Source organism: Rosa rugosa, chromosome 4 (genome assembly GCF_958449725.1).
Source record: "Rosa rugosa chromosome 4, drRosRugo1.1, whole genome shotgun sequence".
NCBI classification, from domain to species: Eukaryota; Viridiplantae; Streptophyta; class Magnoliopsida; order Rosales; family Rosaceae; genus Rosa; species Rosa rugosa.
In genome coordinates, this window is record NC_084823.1 from 39,608,805 (window position 1) to 39,622,957 (window position 14,153).

General features: G+C 36.8%; 1 protein-coding gene across 2 annotated transcripts; it reads left to right on the plus strand.

Moving 5' to 3' along the window:
- The first annotated feature begins 1,955 nt into the window (after positions 1–1,955).
- Positions 1,956–6,851, plus strand: LOC133706481 (uncharacterized). 2 transcript variants are annotated; one of them, XM_062132017.1, is made up of 11 exons: positions 1,956–2,009; positions 2,096–2,132; positions 2,218–2,453; positions 2,886–2,948; positions 3,084–3,120; positions 3,296–3,579; positions 3,961–3,997; positions 4,188–4,465; positions 5,278–5,314; positions 5,556–5,812; positions 5,942–6,851. In XM_062132017.1, the coding sequence occupies exons 1-11, from the start codon at positions 1,968–1,970 to the stop codon at positions 6,629–6,631; spliced, it is 1,998 nt and encodes a 665-aa protein (XP_061988001.1). In that variant the 5' UTR covers positions 1,956–1,967; the 3' UTR covers positions 6,632–6,851. The 2 variants fall into 2 exon arrangements, with proteins under 2 accessions (XP_061988001.1, XP_061988002.1); XM_062132018.1 differs by having other exon boundaries at positions 5,556–5,761.
- Positions 6,852–14,153: the final 7,302 nt, after the last annotated feature.

The following is a 14,153-nucleotide window of genomic DNA, read 5'->3' on the forward strand; positions in this document are numbered from 1 at the left end:
ACTCTCTGGTAAATCGTTGATTCGATAACAACTCGATCGATCTTCACTCTTAAATAAAAAGTTTCTGTTTGAGCGCTTTCCAAAGTCAGTGCTCAATTGAGGAAGTTCCGATTATGTTGCAGGTTATAACGTACTCAATCATGCTTCAGAATTTTATTCTGAATTATTCATCTTGCATTGGATTTCATGCAGAAACCTTCATGAAGGAACAAGGGATTTCATATAACTTTCTCTTTAAGAAGGAACTGAGTCATATGGATGTCACTCATGTGCTTCCTGGTTCAAGGGGATAATGCATCACTAGATACATTCCCCCCACACAAGTTCCTTTCTCTTCTCCTTTGTCATTGTCTTCGGATTGCATTTTCCCATGAGATCCTCTACTTTTCAAAGTCAATTCAGGTGACTTCTGTGTCAGATCTGTAATCAATGACATCGAGCAGCAACTGGAAACTGGCAGCTGGAGGAAGCGGCAGCTATCGTTTGTGATAAAGCTGTCATCAAGCTTCAAATTGATGTGCACTCTCTGGTAAATCGTTGATTCGATAACAACTCGATCGATCTTCACTCTTAAATAAAAAGTTTCTGTTTAGGCTAGTATATGGTATACCTAGCCTGCTGATAGGTATATAAAGATTGATAGTCATGAAAGGAGGGCTTGAGATTTGAGTGGCTAACACACTAGAAAAGTCTACTTATATAGGGCTTGCGGGATTGAAAATGGAAAGAAAAAACATATGGACATAATCCACCCAAATAAGCAAAGATCATAAGTTAGATTTCACTGGCTATTTCACGACTCAAGTGCATATACCGCTTTTATTTTGTTTCTTAAGGAGACGTTACCATACATTTTTTCTTCCACAATAAAAAGTTACCAATGGTGCCGATCAAGATGCATAGTTTTTACATGGCGCGATATTTTTCTTTTGGTAAATTATTGATTCGATAATATATCAATTAAGATAGATTCTTGAATCAAAATAATTGATAATGAATTTTCTTCCATTCATGTAAACTAGTATCTATTGATTGTGTCCTTTCAAAGCCTTGCACCAAAAATTCGTAAGGATTTTCTTCCATTCATGTAGTATCTATTGATTGTGTCCTTTAGATTCTGCTCCGACAAAGTGTGAAACCCTCTTTTCAAACGAATTGATCTCCAACTTGTTATGAGATTATAAACAAGATTTAATTTCATAATGAAGTTTGACGAATCAAAAAGAACAAAAAAAAGAAGAAGAAAGAGATATATGATAGAATTCTTCATGGTTCTTGTCAAGTTTGTATCTAAAACAAAAAATTGGGGAAAAAATCAAGAAAATATTGTCAATCACCGGTAATTAAAATACACAATGAGATCTATTGAAAACGATGTAATCTTCAAATCCAAAGATATGAATTGCAACTATGATAGTTGAGCAAACAATTCAGTTTTGAATTAAGTAGCGAAATCAATAGAAATGGTACCTGATTAGAGTAGGGTTGAAATGGCCAAAAAACTAGAAATCAGACTTTCACGTACTCTTTTGCACCAATGGTCGAGACTACAGTATTTACAGAAAAACTATATCAATCGGAATGACCTGTAATATAACTATTAATATGAACAATTGAAAATATGAATGGAGTCGTATTCCATATTCTTGGTAAATAGGTTTTAAATAAAAGATGGTACAGTTGCTCTCAAATATATTTTAATGAAATTGCTGAATACAAAGGAGTGATGAAAGTACTCCGTGAGACCCGGGATGAAATTTATCCATCGCATCACTAATGGAAAGACCCACAACAATTAAAGCCCAAACACATGGACTGCCAAAGGTTATTAAGCCCAATGTAGTACCCAGCAAAGTTAACAGATGGCGGGAGAATCAAATGAAATTGAAATACCCACAAATTTTGGCGCGCCATCTCTTATAGGTAGAATCAAAGCACTTTGCTGTTGTGGCTGGGGGTGGAATCCGATGGAGCATTCGAAGCAGAAACTCCAAACCTCTGATTCCCAAGTAAAATGGTCCCACTTGATTTCCACAGTGCATTAGAATTTCAAAAACTTTGATTGCTGATATGTCCTTTGTTTCTGAGTTTGCAGATTCCGGGTTCTTCCTGCTCTCTCTCCATCCCTTCCGGTTTGTACCTCTTTTCCCAGTCTCTGAAATATTTTGTTTTGTCTTGTTAGTTTGGTTTCATTTATTTTAGTATTTGTCATGTTAGAACCTCCTGATCTAGGCAATTGGTTCTCAAGCTACCGCTATGAATCACCTGCAATGAATTCCAATTCTTTTTGCAATGAATTTGATACCGGCGAGATCAAAAGAGAAAAAGATGGAGGAGATTCATGTGGGTTTATGGAAAATGGAAATAAAGTTGGAGTCTTTGTTCATAAGAAGCAGAACTCAAATGGGGTTGTCAAATGTGGCAGCTCTTCACAAAACCAATGCTTAAGAAAGGTAGTCTTGCTTCTTGTCCCCTTTTGATTTATGGGTTCTGTCTCTTGTGGAATAGAATGAGATTACTTTTATAATTGGTGGTTCTGATTTGGATTCAACATTGTACTGAAAAGTAGTTATGAAATTTGAGATTATTTCTCATCTGTGACAAAATTTAAGTATTTGGTTTCGCTGCTCGTTTGGTTGATAAAAAAGAAACGCAGAGGGTAAAATAATATATCTCTGTTATCATGTAATTGAAGTTCTAGTTGATAGAAGAGAATAGTTGGATTCAATTATGTATGTTTTCATTCTTTAGCGGCGACCAAATAGACTGTATTTCTTACTTTTTGTTCGAATTATCCGTTGGATTATTAGTATGTAGGAGAATGTTGAGTTCAATGATGATAAAGTTAGAAATATGATTTTGGTGTGTGTTTTTGTGTTCTTCAGCTATTCAAGTTAGGCCCTGTGCAGTCCGTTTGCATATCTGAAGGTTCTGATACCGGCAAAGAGGTAACAATAATACTTTACCATTGTGGAATAGAATGAGATTCTTTTCATAATTTGTGGTTCTGAATTGGATTTCAACGTTTTATTGAAAAGTAGTAATGAACAATTTCTCACATTTGGCAAAATTTACTTCTTCAGATTTCAGGTTCTTTTGAGTCACCTTCGTCCCTTTCAGGTCCGTATTACTTATTCCTGAAGTTATTGTCTTTCCCCTAGTTTACGGAAATGCTTGTCTACTGAGAAAAATGTAAATAAGCAATGTAGTCTTTGTATGATATTCTCTGATTTGGTAAATATTAAGCATTAAAGTTACAAAGCAACTGACCTGTATGTGGTTTTCAATCTGTTAGAGCCTACGCACATCAAAAACTGGTTCTCAAGCTATGTGTATGAGTCTCCTTCATTGGATACAACTGCTGGTTTTGGCGATTCTCTTTGTAAAGAAAGTAAATTTGAGAAGGATGGGTTTTTGGTTGAAAACAGCAACAGAGAAAATGAAGAGGATTTGAGGAATTTTAGTACAAACAGCAGTGTTAGTAAAGAGATTGTGGGTGAGAAGGAACAGTCAGGAGAGCTTGCAAATTGTGACAGCTCTTGGAGAGATACTAAGCAGGCAAGGCAGCCTGTAAGTGAGGTAATATTTGTGTATGTCTCTTTTTCCTTTTACGTAGCTAATTCCAATATCCTAAATCAGTGAATTCATATTTCCAAGATGCAATAGTCAGAAAGAACAATAGAGATCCATAATCAATAAAATTAAAACCAGGATATTGCAATAAACTAGTAGTGGATCCCAATATGGTCTATGCTCAAGAATTCTTAAGAGGATCTTTTCACAGGCCTTCAGGCTCAAAAAATCTAAGCCGCATTATCCAATCCACGATTACCCTTTGTTTCAATCGTCCAGCACCAAGTTCACCCTTTCTTTAACTTTTCAAAGAAACTTCTTCTCAAGAAATATTGTATTCACACTACATTTTACGACATAAAAGTATCTAATACAAACTTCTTGCAGACTCCAGGTCCTCTGGAATCACATTCGCTCCTTTCAGGTGTGTATCACTTGCTCCTCAAGTTATTTTTCCAGCTAATCTATTGAATGGTTCAGCTACTGAGAAAATGTATATTAGAAATTCATATTCTCTGCTTTCTTTGTTGTCTAGGAAATTAAACATAAGATGTAGCTTATTATATTAAGTAAAGAATGTAATTTGGTCTCTTTTTCTTATCCTGGTCTATCAGAACCTATTCACATCAGAAACTGGTTCTCAAGCTATGTGTATGAGTCTCCTTCCTTGGATACAACTGATAGTTTTGGAGATTCTGTTTGCAAAGAAAGTAAATGTGAGAAGGATGGATTTAGGGTTGAAAAGAGAGATAATGAAGAGGATTTGGGGGATTTTAGAAGAAACAGTCGTGTTGGTGAAGAGGTTGCGGGAGAGAAGAAACAGTCAGCAGGGCTTGCAACATGTGACAGCTCTTGGAGAGTTACCAAGCATGATAGGCAGCCTGTAAGTAAGGTACTACTTTGGTTCATCTCTTTTTACATATTCCTTGCTTTTAAAGAGAAACTTTTATTTATTCATCAAGATATCAACAAGCCAAGTCTCTGTTGGAGAGGGACCTTCTCTCCACGTAGGCACATATCATGAGCCCAAATGGGGTTCCTTGTATTGCCATCGAAATTACCAAGTGTCCAATGTGGGCCTTGGATTGTATTGACCAAGTCTCCGATATGAGACTTGTGTCCCAATTTCCAATGTGGAAATTGGATTAATTAATTTCACGTGCAGACCTAGAGTTAGGCTGCACGTGAGGGGGCATGTTGGAGAGGGAAGATCCCACATTGGAAAAGTGACAAATAAAATAGAACTTATAAGTGGGTGGATCTCACCCAATTGTACCGAGGCCTTTTGTGATTAAAACCCAACATCTATTGGTTGGTTAAGTTGGGACAATATCGATACAATGGTGGGTCACTGGCCACGCTTGTCGCTGTTTAACATGGTATGCACACGGGCTCCACGTCACCAAAGTTGTCCACGTGTATGGTATTACTTTATCAGTCTCTAAACCCTATACCAAGATCATTATATATATGTCAAACAGAACAATGCAATTTTCTTCATTGGTTGCATACTTGCACACAAGTTATTTCCTCATGGAAACCTCATACTTTACCAACCACCTCATGAAAGTATCCACCATTCCAATATGTTGACCACCAATTTTCCTCGAGGTCTTTGCAGAGAAGAGTCTACTTCCTCCCAATAATTTTTGTAGGAATAAAAATTTATACCTTCAGGAGTCTGACACAATTCTCTTCTTGTAGGTTCCGGGTCCTTTGGATTCCTCTTCACACTTGTCAGGTTTGTATCAGTTACTCCTGAAGGTTTTTCTTTCCCAAATTGTATGGCTGCCGAGAATACACACACACACTCACACATATCTGTAATCAATTTATTAAGATAAATTTGTATATTAGAAGTGGAGTCTTTGAATAATATCTTTGCATCCATTTTTTCGGCAATCAAAATATTCGGTAGATGTTTAAGAAAAAAAAATACATATAGCAAAGTCACTGATTTGTTATGCTTCCTGATCTTTCAGAGCCTACTGACATCAGAAACTGGTTCTCAAGCTATGTGTATGAGTCTCCTTTGGATACAGCTGATGGTGTTGGAGATTTTGGTTGTAGAGATAGAATAGATGAGAAGGATGAGGTTTTGGTTGAACCCAGTAACGGAGAAGAGGGAGAGGGTTTGGAGGGTTTTAGTAAAAAGGAAAGTGATAGTGAAGAGGTTGATGTTGAGAAGGTACAGTCAGAAGAGTTCGCAAAATATAACACCTCTTGCAGATGTGGTGTGGTAGTCTTACTTTTCCTTATAGCTCCTCTTTTTGTTCTTTTTTTTAATCTATCTTTCTTCTGTTTTGAATCTATTAGTCCCAATGGTCCTGTATTTTCAAATTACTGATATCATAATTGTCCATAACAGGTTGTTGACCCAACCACTGGAGATGATGAAAATCTATCTGGTCGGAATGATTTGTGTCTTGAATTTACACCTAAAACAGTGCAAAACCATGGTACCAGTCAAGCAAAACATGGTGATACATCAAGCTTCAACAAAGGAGATTCTCAATGCAAGCGAGATCAAGAGACTTTCCATGGAACCAGATTTAAGCCATCGAACAAACAGAGAAGTATGTGCAGTAATGATGGCAAATATCCACAAAACTTGATTCAGAGTAGCGGTTCCACTTTACAGGAGAGCTCAGAAGCAACGGTCCATGCAGAAGATTGTTTACAATTCAAAAGTGATTCAGAGTTAATTCCAGTTAAAGGAGCATCGGTAAGCAAATCAACTCATGGAAGCAAAGAAAGAAAGGATGAGGGAAAAGGAATATCAAAAGATGGTTTCATTACAACAAGGAAACGCAAATTTACAGCGAGAAATGATGAAAACTCTTCAAAAAGACCAGCAGAGAGTAGTAAGGGAACAGTTCCATTAGCAGGCAGAAAGGATGTTGCTATTAAAAGAAAGGCTTTAGCAGACACAACAAATTTTCATCATTCTCCGGCAACGATGATCACTGGGAAATGGAAGCGCCCTCAGCAACGTAAGCCAAATTTAAGACCTCCTTTGAAGCAGCTTGGACTTGAGCAATGGATTCAGAAGTTGTGAGAGACTGAAAGCCTAAGAAATGGAGATCTTGGATGTTGAAAGAGGCCGATAGAACCTAAAGACTCGAGCTTTGGAGTTTGAAGGATCTTTGATGTCAAAGAATAAAGGCCTAAAGCCCTAAACAACCTTATTTCCAATGCATGCCTGTTGCAATTGTAACTTGTTGGGTTTCCTCCCTTCGTTTATTAGTTTATTTAAATCCGAATTGTTTTAAAGAATTTATCACATTACACTCCGTCAAACTAAATCAAGCCTCACATTAGATCTTCTCTCAGAGATCTCCCACCCTTGGGCGAAGAAGAGAAAAAAACCCCGACGGTGTGTTTGTTCTCTCCGGGCCGAACGTTATCGGCGCTCCAGCCGCTGCGTTTTGGCCCGGGAGAGGATGTCGATTCTGAGTAGTGGAGGGGTTTCAGGGCAGCGGTATGGTCTAGGGAGGGAGGATGGGTCTTCGTTTCCGAGTTGGGTGGATTGATCTCAATCTGTTCCTCTTGGATCGGAGGCGATGGCAAAGGAGGAGCAACGACGGAACTCGGATTTTCGGAGGTGGAAACTGATGCCACCGATCCTGCGATTTGGGCTGTGGTTGATCAGATCGAATCGCGGCTATGGCGATCCCGGAAGGGATCTGTCTCAGCTTCGGTTTGGGATCTTTTTGGGGTCGTCAGCTTGGTGTAGGAGTTGTTTGCGGCGTGACAAGGCGGTGCAGCGGCGCGACGGCGTTTTGTTGCAGGGCGCGGTGTGGTGGCGAAGGGGCTCACTGGCGGCTGGAATGGTTGCCTGCTGCACTTGCTTTTTGCTGGGGGAGGTGGTGTTTGGGCCGAGCCTTTGTTCTTGGGTCTCTCTAGTGGTCTTTTGTTTCCGGTTGCTTAGTTTTTCTTTTGTTTTTAGTTGTTGTCTTGTTGAAAATAAGTCCCTCCTCTTGTGAGTGAGGGTTTGGGTGTTTCTGTGTAGTGTCGATACCATTGTTATGGTGTCATGGTCGTTTTGCTGTGTCATGGTCTGGTCTTTTGTCGGTGCTTTTTGGTTATCAACGTGATGGTGAATCACCCTTACACGTGGTCTGGCTGTTTTGGGACACAGTGTCCGAATGAGTGAAAACAGTTCATCTTAATGTTGGTGGCTGGGTTGTATCGTTACAAGTTTGGTTGTTACTCATTGTAGCTCGCGGGTATGGGCGTAAAATTTGGTTAGGGGTTGGGCTTTTTTGGCTCATGGAAGTTACTCATGTTGACGGTCCCGTCACTATAGTTCCAATGCTTTGTAATCTGTTTGGTTATTAATAGAATTTTCATCTTCTCAAAAAAAAAAAAAAAAAAAAAAAAAACTAAATCAAGCCTCAAATTGACAATACTAGTAGAGATTGAAATACCTGCTAAAATCAATTCCTAATCCTAGTGATGTCGAAGTATCTCGTTCCTATTCCTAGTATTTGAGGTAGTTGACAGAATTATCTATAATAGAGGGAGACGAGAAATTTCTTTACCAAGCAATAAAATGTTTCTTCCGGAAATTCTGCTCACTCCTTCTCAATTGGAAACGATGGAGAGAGATTGGAAAAATCTTCCAGAACACTTTTTAGACTCGGTTGTAGAGTGATTAGTGTTACTATCCTATTATTTAGGATTCAATGTTGTTTGTAAGTCGTGGTATGGGATAGCAAAGGATAATCAAGCTCAACTCTCTAACATGATCGTTCCAATGCTCTTCATTGGTGTTGACCAAGAAGACATATGGAATGTATAACCCGAGTTTGAAGCTTTTTATTTTTTATTTTCCTTTGGCTATCTCAGCTATATATACACATTTTCGTATTTTGCTCATTTGAAAGTAGTTGCATCTCGTCTCGTCTGTATCTCAACTGTTTCATAGAGATCATTTGAGACGTGCATAACTTGAGTTACCATGGGCAACATGTTGTGTACATTTCACTCTATCCATGTCTACTCCTTTGTCACTGTCTTCGCGTTGCAATCTCTCATGAGATCATCCACTTTTCAAAGTGGCTCAGCAACTGGAAACTGAGGTCCTTCCTCCAAATTCAAAGGAGTAACACATGGACCGCAGCGGGCGCTCGACAGTCGACACAGAGAGAAACAAAAAGAGAGAGGGAGAGAGCAAAGAGAACAAGAAGGTAGGCAACTTAGAAAGCTTTAGGTTTTGTTTTAACAAATGTAACATGATTGTTTTTGGATTGAATTGGCCCTGATATCTGACTTCAATTTGAACCTTTCTAGCTATGGCAGATCACGTACTGTATCTTCTGCAATGAGTCCAAATATACTATACAGAAGTAACAGAACTAATGTTATATGTTTTCATGCAATTTGGTAATAGTAATGTATTAAATGTGTGAGACATGGTACTCCTTTGCTTCAAATAAAGCTGATGAAACTGAAAATTAATACCAGTGCATGAAAATAACTATGAAGTTTTCGACTTGAGTCATACTCAGAAAAATTAGCTTTGTTGTGCATAATTTGCTTTCTATAGCTTTGGTTGTATTGTAGCTGAATTTGTCGTGTGCATCTCCAGTATAAGTAGCATTTTTAAATCATGACAGACCAAATTAAGAATAAGTCCGTCACATTTAAGACATTTAAAGACATTGACAGTTCATTAATTCATCATCACTAGGAAAAACACTTAACTTAGAGGGTCTTTTTGTATCTATATTTGAATCTTTACATAGGAGTTTGAGTTTATATATCTATCAGCTGTAATTATGTATGGGTAAATTCCTCCTATGGTACCTGAGGTATTGCTACTTGGACAGTTTGATACCTGATGTATTAAAGGGGGCAGTTTAGTACTTGAAGTTAGACTCCGTTTGATACTTTGGTACTTCTGTTAATTTGTTTGTTAAATGTAAGGATAAAATTGACATTTAGAATATATGTATAAAAACATAATAAAAAAACATGAGTTTGTGGGTTGATTTTCTTCATAATTTTATAGGTATGAAGACCTAAAATAATACCAAATAATATCATCGCATTGTGTTTATGAAGAGGAGGAAAAATCTAAGTTTTGGAGGAAAATCAGTGGATTCATAGAGAATAGTACAAAAAAAATATCTGATTATTATATTTTTTTAACATAAAATTCGAATATTTCACCTTCAACATAACTCATAAACATTAATTCATACCTATAAAATTATGAAGAACGGCAATCAACCCACAAACTCATGTTTTTTTATTATGTTTTTATACATATATTCTAAATGTCAATTTTATCCTTACATTTAACAGAAAAATTAACAGAAGTACCAGAGTGTCAAACAGAGTCTAACTTCAGGTACCGAACTCTCCCCTTTAATACATCGGGTATCAAACTGTCCAAGTAGCAATACCTCAGGTACCATAGGAGGAATTTACCCATTATGTATTGTGCCATTTGTAGGACTGGATTTGAAGGAAACAAGGATTTGCCTGTTGTGCTAAAGACCATGATTGCAGACAGACACTATATAGCTGAATATCTGGGTACGGCTGCATTCAATAAGATTGTATAGGCTCATGATCTTCACACAGGAGTGCATGTTGCCTAAAGATCATAAAAAATGACAAAGATTTTTCTGATCAGAGTTTTGATGAGATTAAATTTCTTAATTAAGTTTGTAAACAAGTATGACTCTGCAGATGAGTTGATCTCTTTTCTATATCAGAGTTATATTACATATCAGAGTCTCTTTTCTATATTATATTACACATCCAGCATGAAAGTAAGAGAACATTTTTTGAATTATAATTGTTATTTTATTATGTATAAAAGTTAGGAAGAAAAGAAACCCACACCATGGCTTTATGACTAGCCTGACCTATTCAGCTATTCTACTTTGGTCAAGTGTACCCACCACACTTTACACTGTGAAAGAAGAATGTTCACGTTGTCCATCAATCACTCAAGTTCACCCTATACGTAAGTTTTCACTAATGTGTTCTTTTGTTTCCAGAGAGAGGAGAATGTTCATTGAATCATTATGCACTCCTTTCGCCAATATTTTGGTGGTCAGTGGAGATTGCATACAAATACCAGATTTAACGCCTTCTCGAAACAGTTTTCAACTTCATTTGAATTCTGTACCCGTTTGTGTTTTTATCTTAATTCTGCTTGGCTCGATCTTTGCTAATTGGTGTTAAATTTGGTCCCACACCCATTTTAACCTGAAGTTCCTCAAGAGTTGCATAATAGAAAATTGTGACATGAAATTTCTCAAAGCTTAACGAGGGCCAGAAGTTCCTCAGAATTATACAATGATCAAAATCGCATGTTGCTTGATCCATGATCATATGGGGACCTGAAGTTCCTCTAGGGTCATGAAATGAAAATTGGAAAATTGTGACATGAAGCTCTTCAGAGTTTATACAATTACGAGGGCCAGAAGATCCTCAGAGCTATACAATCGAATATATAAACTCATCTTAATCCCCAATTATAAGAGGGCCTGAAGTTCCTCTAATTGTAGTTCGAGGATGGACACCAAGTCAATGCCAGAAGCCTCTTGACTATACATTTTTTTAAAGAGAATTTGTCTAGAAGACAATATTATGTTCTTGTGCAATTTGAAGAGAGATAGAAGATTATCATGAACCAGACCAGAAGTTCTGTGTATTCTATTCATTAATGGAACCAGAACTTTTCATTATTATTTTATTTATTTGCTCACATCCTATTAATTTCTTTTCTTTCATTAAAGTAATTTTCTTTCTTTTTTTTATACGGACCAGCAGTCTGATATCTCGAACCTCCAAATTTCGAGTGTACATTTTTTGAACCAGAAGTTCAAAGTACCATAGTAGAACCCGAAGTTCTAACAATAAAAACTCGAACCCGAAGCTTCGAGTACAAAATAAAAATTAGTTAAAAAGTGAAATCAAAACTTCACTTTAATTACCTCGAGCCTGAAGTTTCGAGCATCAAATTTATTTGAACTTGAAGTTGAGCATACGAAATCTTAGAACCTGCAGTTCGAATAAAAAAAAAAATTCGAACCAGAAGTTTCAAGTGAATTTTCGTATGTCAATTGTATACATTTTTTTATTATCTTATAAGTGTACAAGAAATTCACTCCACCTTAGAACTTGGAGTTCTAATTGTGCAGACTCGAGCCATAAGTCTCGAGTGAATATATAAACAATTTATCATAAAGTTTTAATCTGGGTCAACCTCAAACCTGAAGTTTTGAGGGGATTATTTTGACACCAATTTAAAAGTAAGCAGATATTTAACTGTTGGTTTATGACGAATGAGTATGAGTATACCCCAAATTTGTGATCGTGGATTTTGTAATTAAAAGAGATCAGAACCTGTAGTTTCTTGATCCTTAATTACAAGAGGACTTGAAGTTCCTCAATGATCAAACTAACTAGATGACCATCTAAAGTCCTTCACTCATAAGTTATGGTCATGAAGTTTAAACTCGACATTTTGAATATATCATTTTGGCCTAAAGTTCAAAATGCATTTGATGTTAATCTACATCAAACAACAATACAATAATTGAACGTCATGTTTTACCTGTATAACACGGACCAGAAGCTTCGTGTATATCCTATGAGATCCACCGTTCAATTCTTACAAATTTGATTTGTGTCATCTTCAAACTTATGTTTTGAGTGATTTTCAGGCAATGCGATTTTATCCATGGTGTCCAGAAAACATTATTAAGACTTATGCTTATGAGGCTAATATAACAACACCTCAGATCTTCCATATCTGATTGATGGCTCCAGAAGAGCATATATTATTGCCTCTTCGCATCCTGTGCCTCCAATATTATCAGAGATGTATAACCTCTCCCTCTCATTGATCTCATTGATAAGAAAGCCGATTGACATGGCTATACCATGAAATGCCACCAGAAGTGGATCATGGCAAGAGAGAAATCATGAGTCAATGTAAATATTGCCCTAACATCCACGCGTGTGAGGAAATTAAAAATTGGGCGTGTGTCGCCTATGGTACACTATTTGGTGGATGTTTATCAAGCCATTTTCAAAATGGCACTAGTCAAATTAAATTGCATTGACTAATAAGAACATTGAGATTATCACACATCCCTGATGTCTTTTGCTCACAACAAGCAAAGTGAAAGCACTATTGTGTTATTCCTCAGATTCATTGTAACCTCTTGAGTTCCCATTGAAACTAAATGCTTCTTAATCCGATTATCTAGGAACCTGATGTTCTTTAAGAGGTTGTTATAAAATGGAAAAATTGAAATCTCAAGTTTCTTGGATCTCCAATTATATGAGGGCATGAAGTCCCTCCTCTTTATGACTACACAAATACATACGTGCCAGTGAACTTGAGGTTCTCCACGTGATAAAGTTACTCTTTTATTATGGTTTGTAGTCTTCAACTCAAAATTTTGAGTATATCATTCTGGCCAGCAGTTCAAAATGAATATGGTCCATTCCAATTGTCAATATTTCATAATTGATGTTTACTAAAGCTATGGTAACACACATATCAAGAGTTGTAGATCTTGATTTATGGCTTCGAATGAGCTACTATCATGTTACCGAATTTGAAATATTGTTGCATTAATTGCCTCCTATATGGTTGGAGAAGACTTTACGCCATCGGATATATACTGTATTGAATTTTCTGCAGTAAATTAAGGCATATGATGTCATGAACCTGAAGTTCCTTGAACCAAATACACTATTTTGGCATGACCTGTTACGTCATCTTTGTCTACCATGTTGCATGGAATCACTTACAAGTTTTGATGACTACGTACTAACCTGACTCACAAGTAAATTGTTTATTTACCAAATATTTGCGAGTTGTCACTTTAATGAGACTATCCTCCTACCATGAGGAGGAGAAAGATTGTTCCTGAAGAACAACATGAATTGGTGTGAGATATTTATCCACCGTCTCATTTTGATTTTGGGAAATATCTAAGCTAGTGATTTGATTAAAGATAGTGACAAAATTATATGCTAAATGCAAATACCATCTGCTTGGGTTAAATTCCCTGAGACCAACCATATTAATACAAACAATGTAGACTCCATTTGATTTGTGGGATGCAAGTGTATCCAATTGACATAGTTCTCCTGAAGAGAATGTCATTAAACAATATCACAGCTCCTAATATGGCTACACATACAAATGGTGTAAGTACGCCATTAGGAAATGATGTCTTAGTGATGCAATCATAAACCAATATGGTTGATGCTAATGGACAAAATATTTTTGACATAAAACTTGGTTTGGCTTCGCCACCAACCAATGAAGATCTTCACTCCAAAGAAAGTGATAGATATTTGAACGCATCTTTTGTGCGTGGTCATAATAAGATAGTCTTCCCGCCGTTAGGGGGAGGAAAGACTACTGTCATTTGAATAACGGCGTGAATTTGTGTGGAATGTATCCACCAGGTCTAAAGTTTTAAGCCCCCAAAAAGGGAAGATTATACAAGCCCTATAATGCTCTACATGAGATTATAAGTAAAAAGATCCACATTCTATACGTGATTCATCTATGAGAGATGATTGTCCTAGAA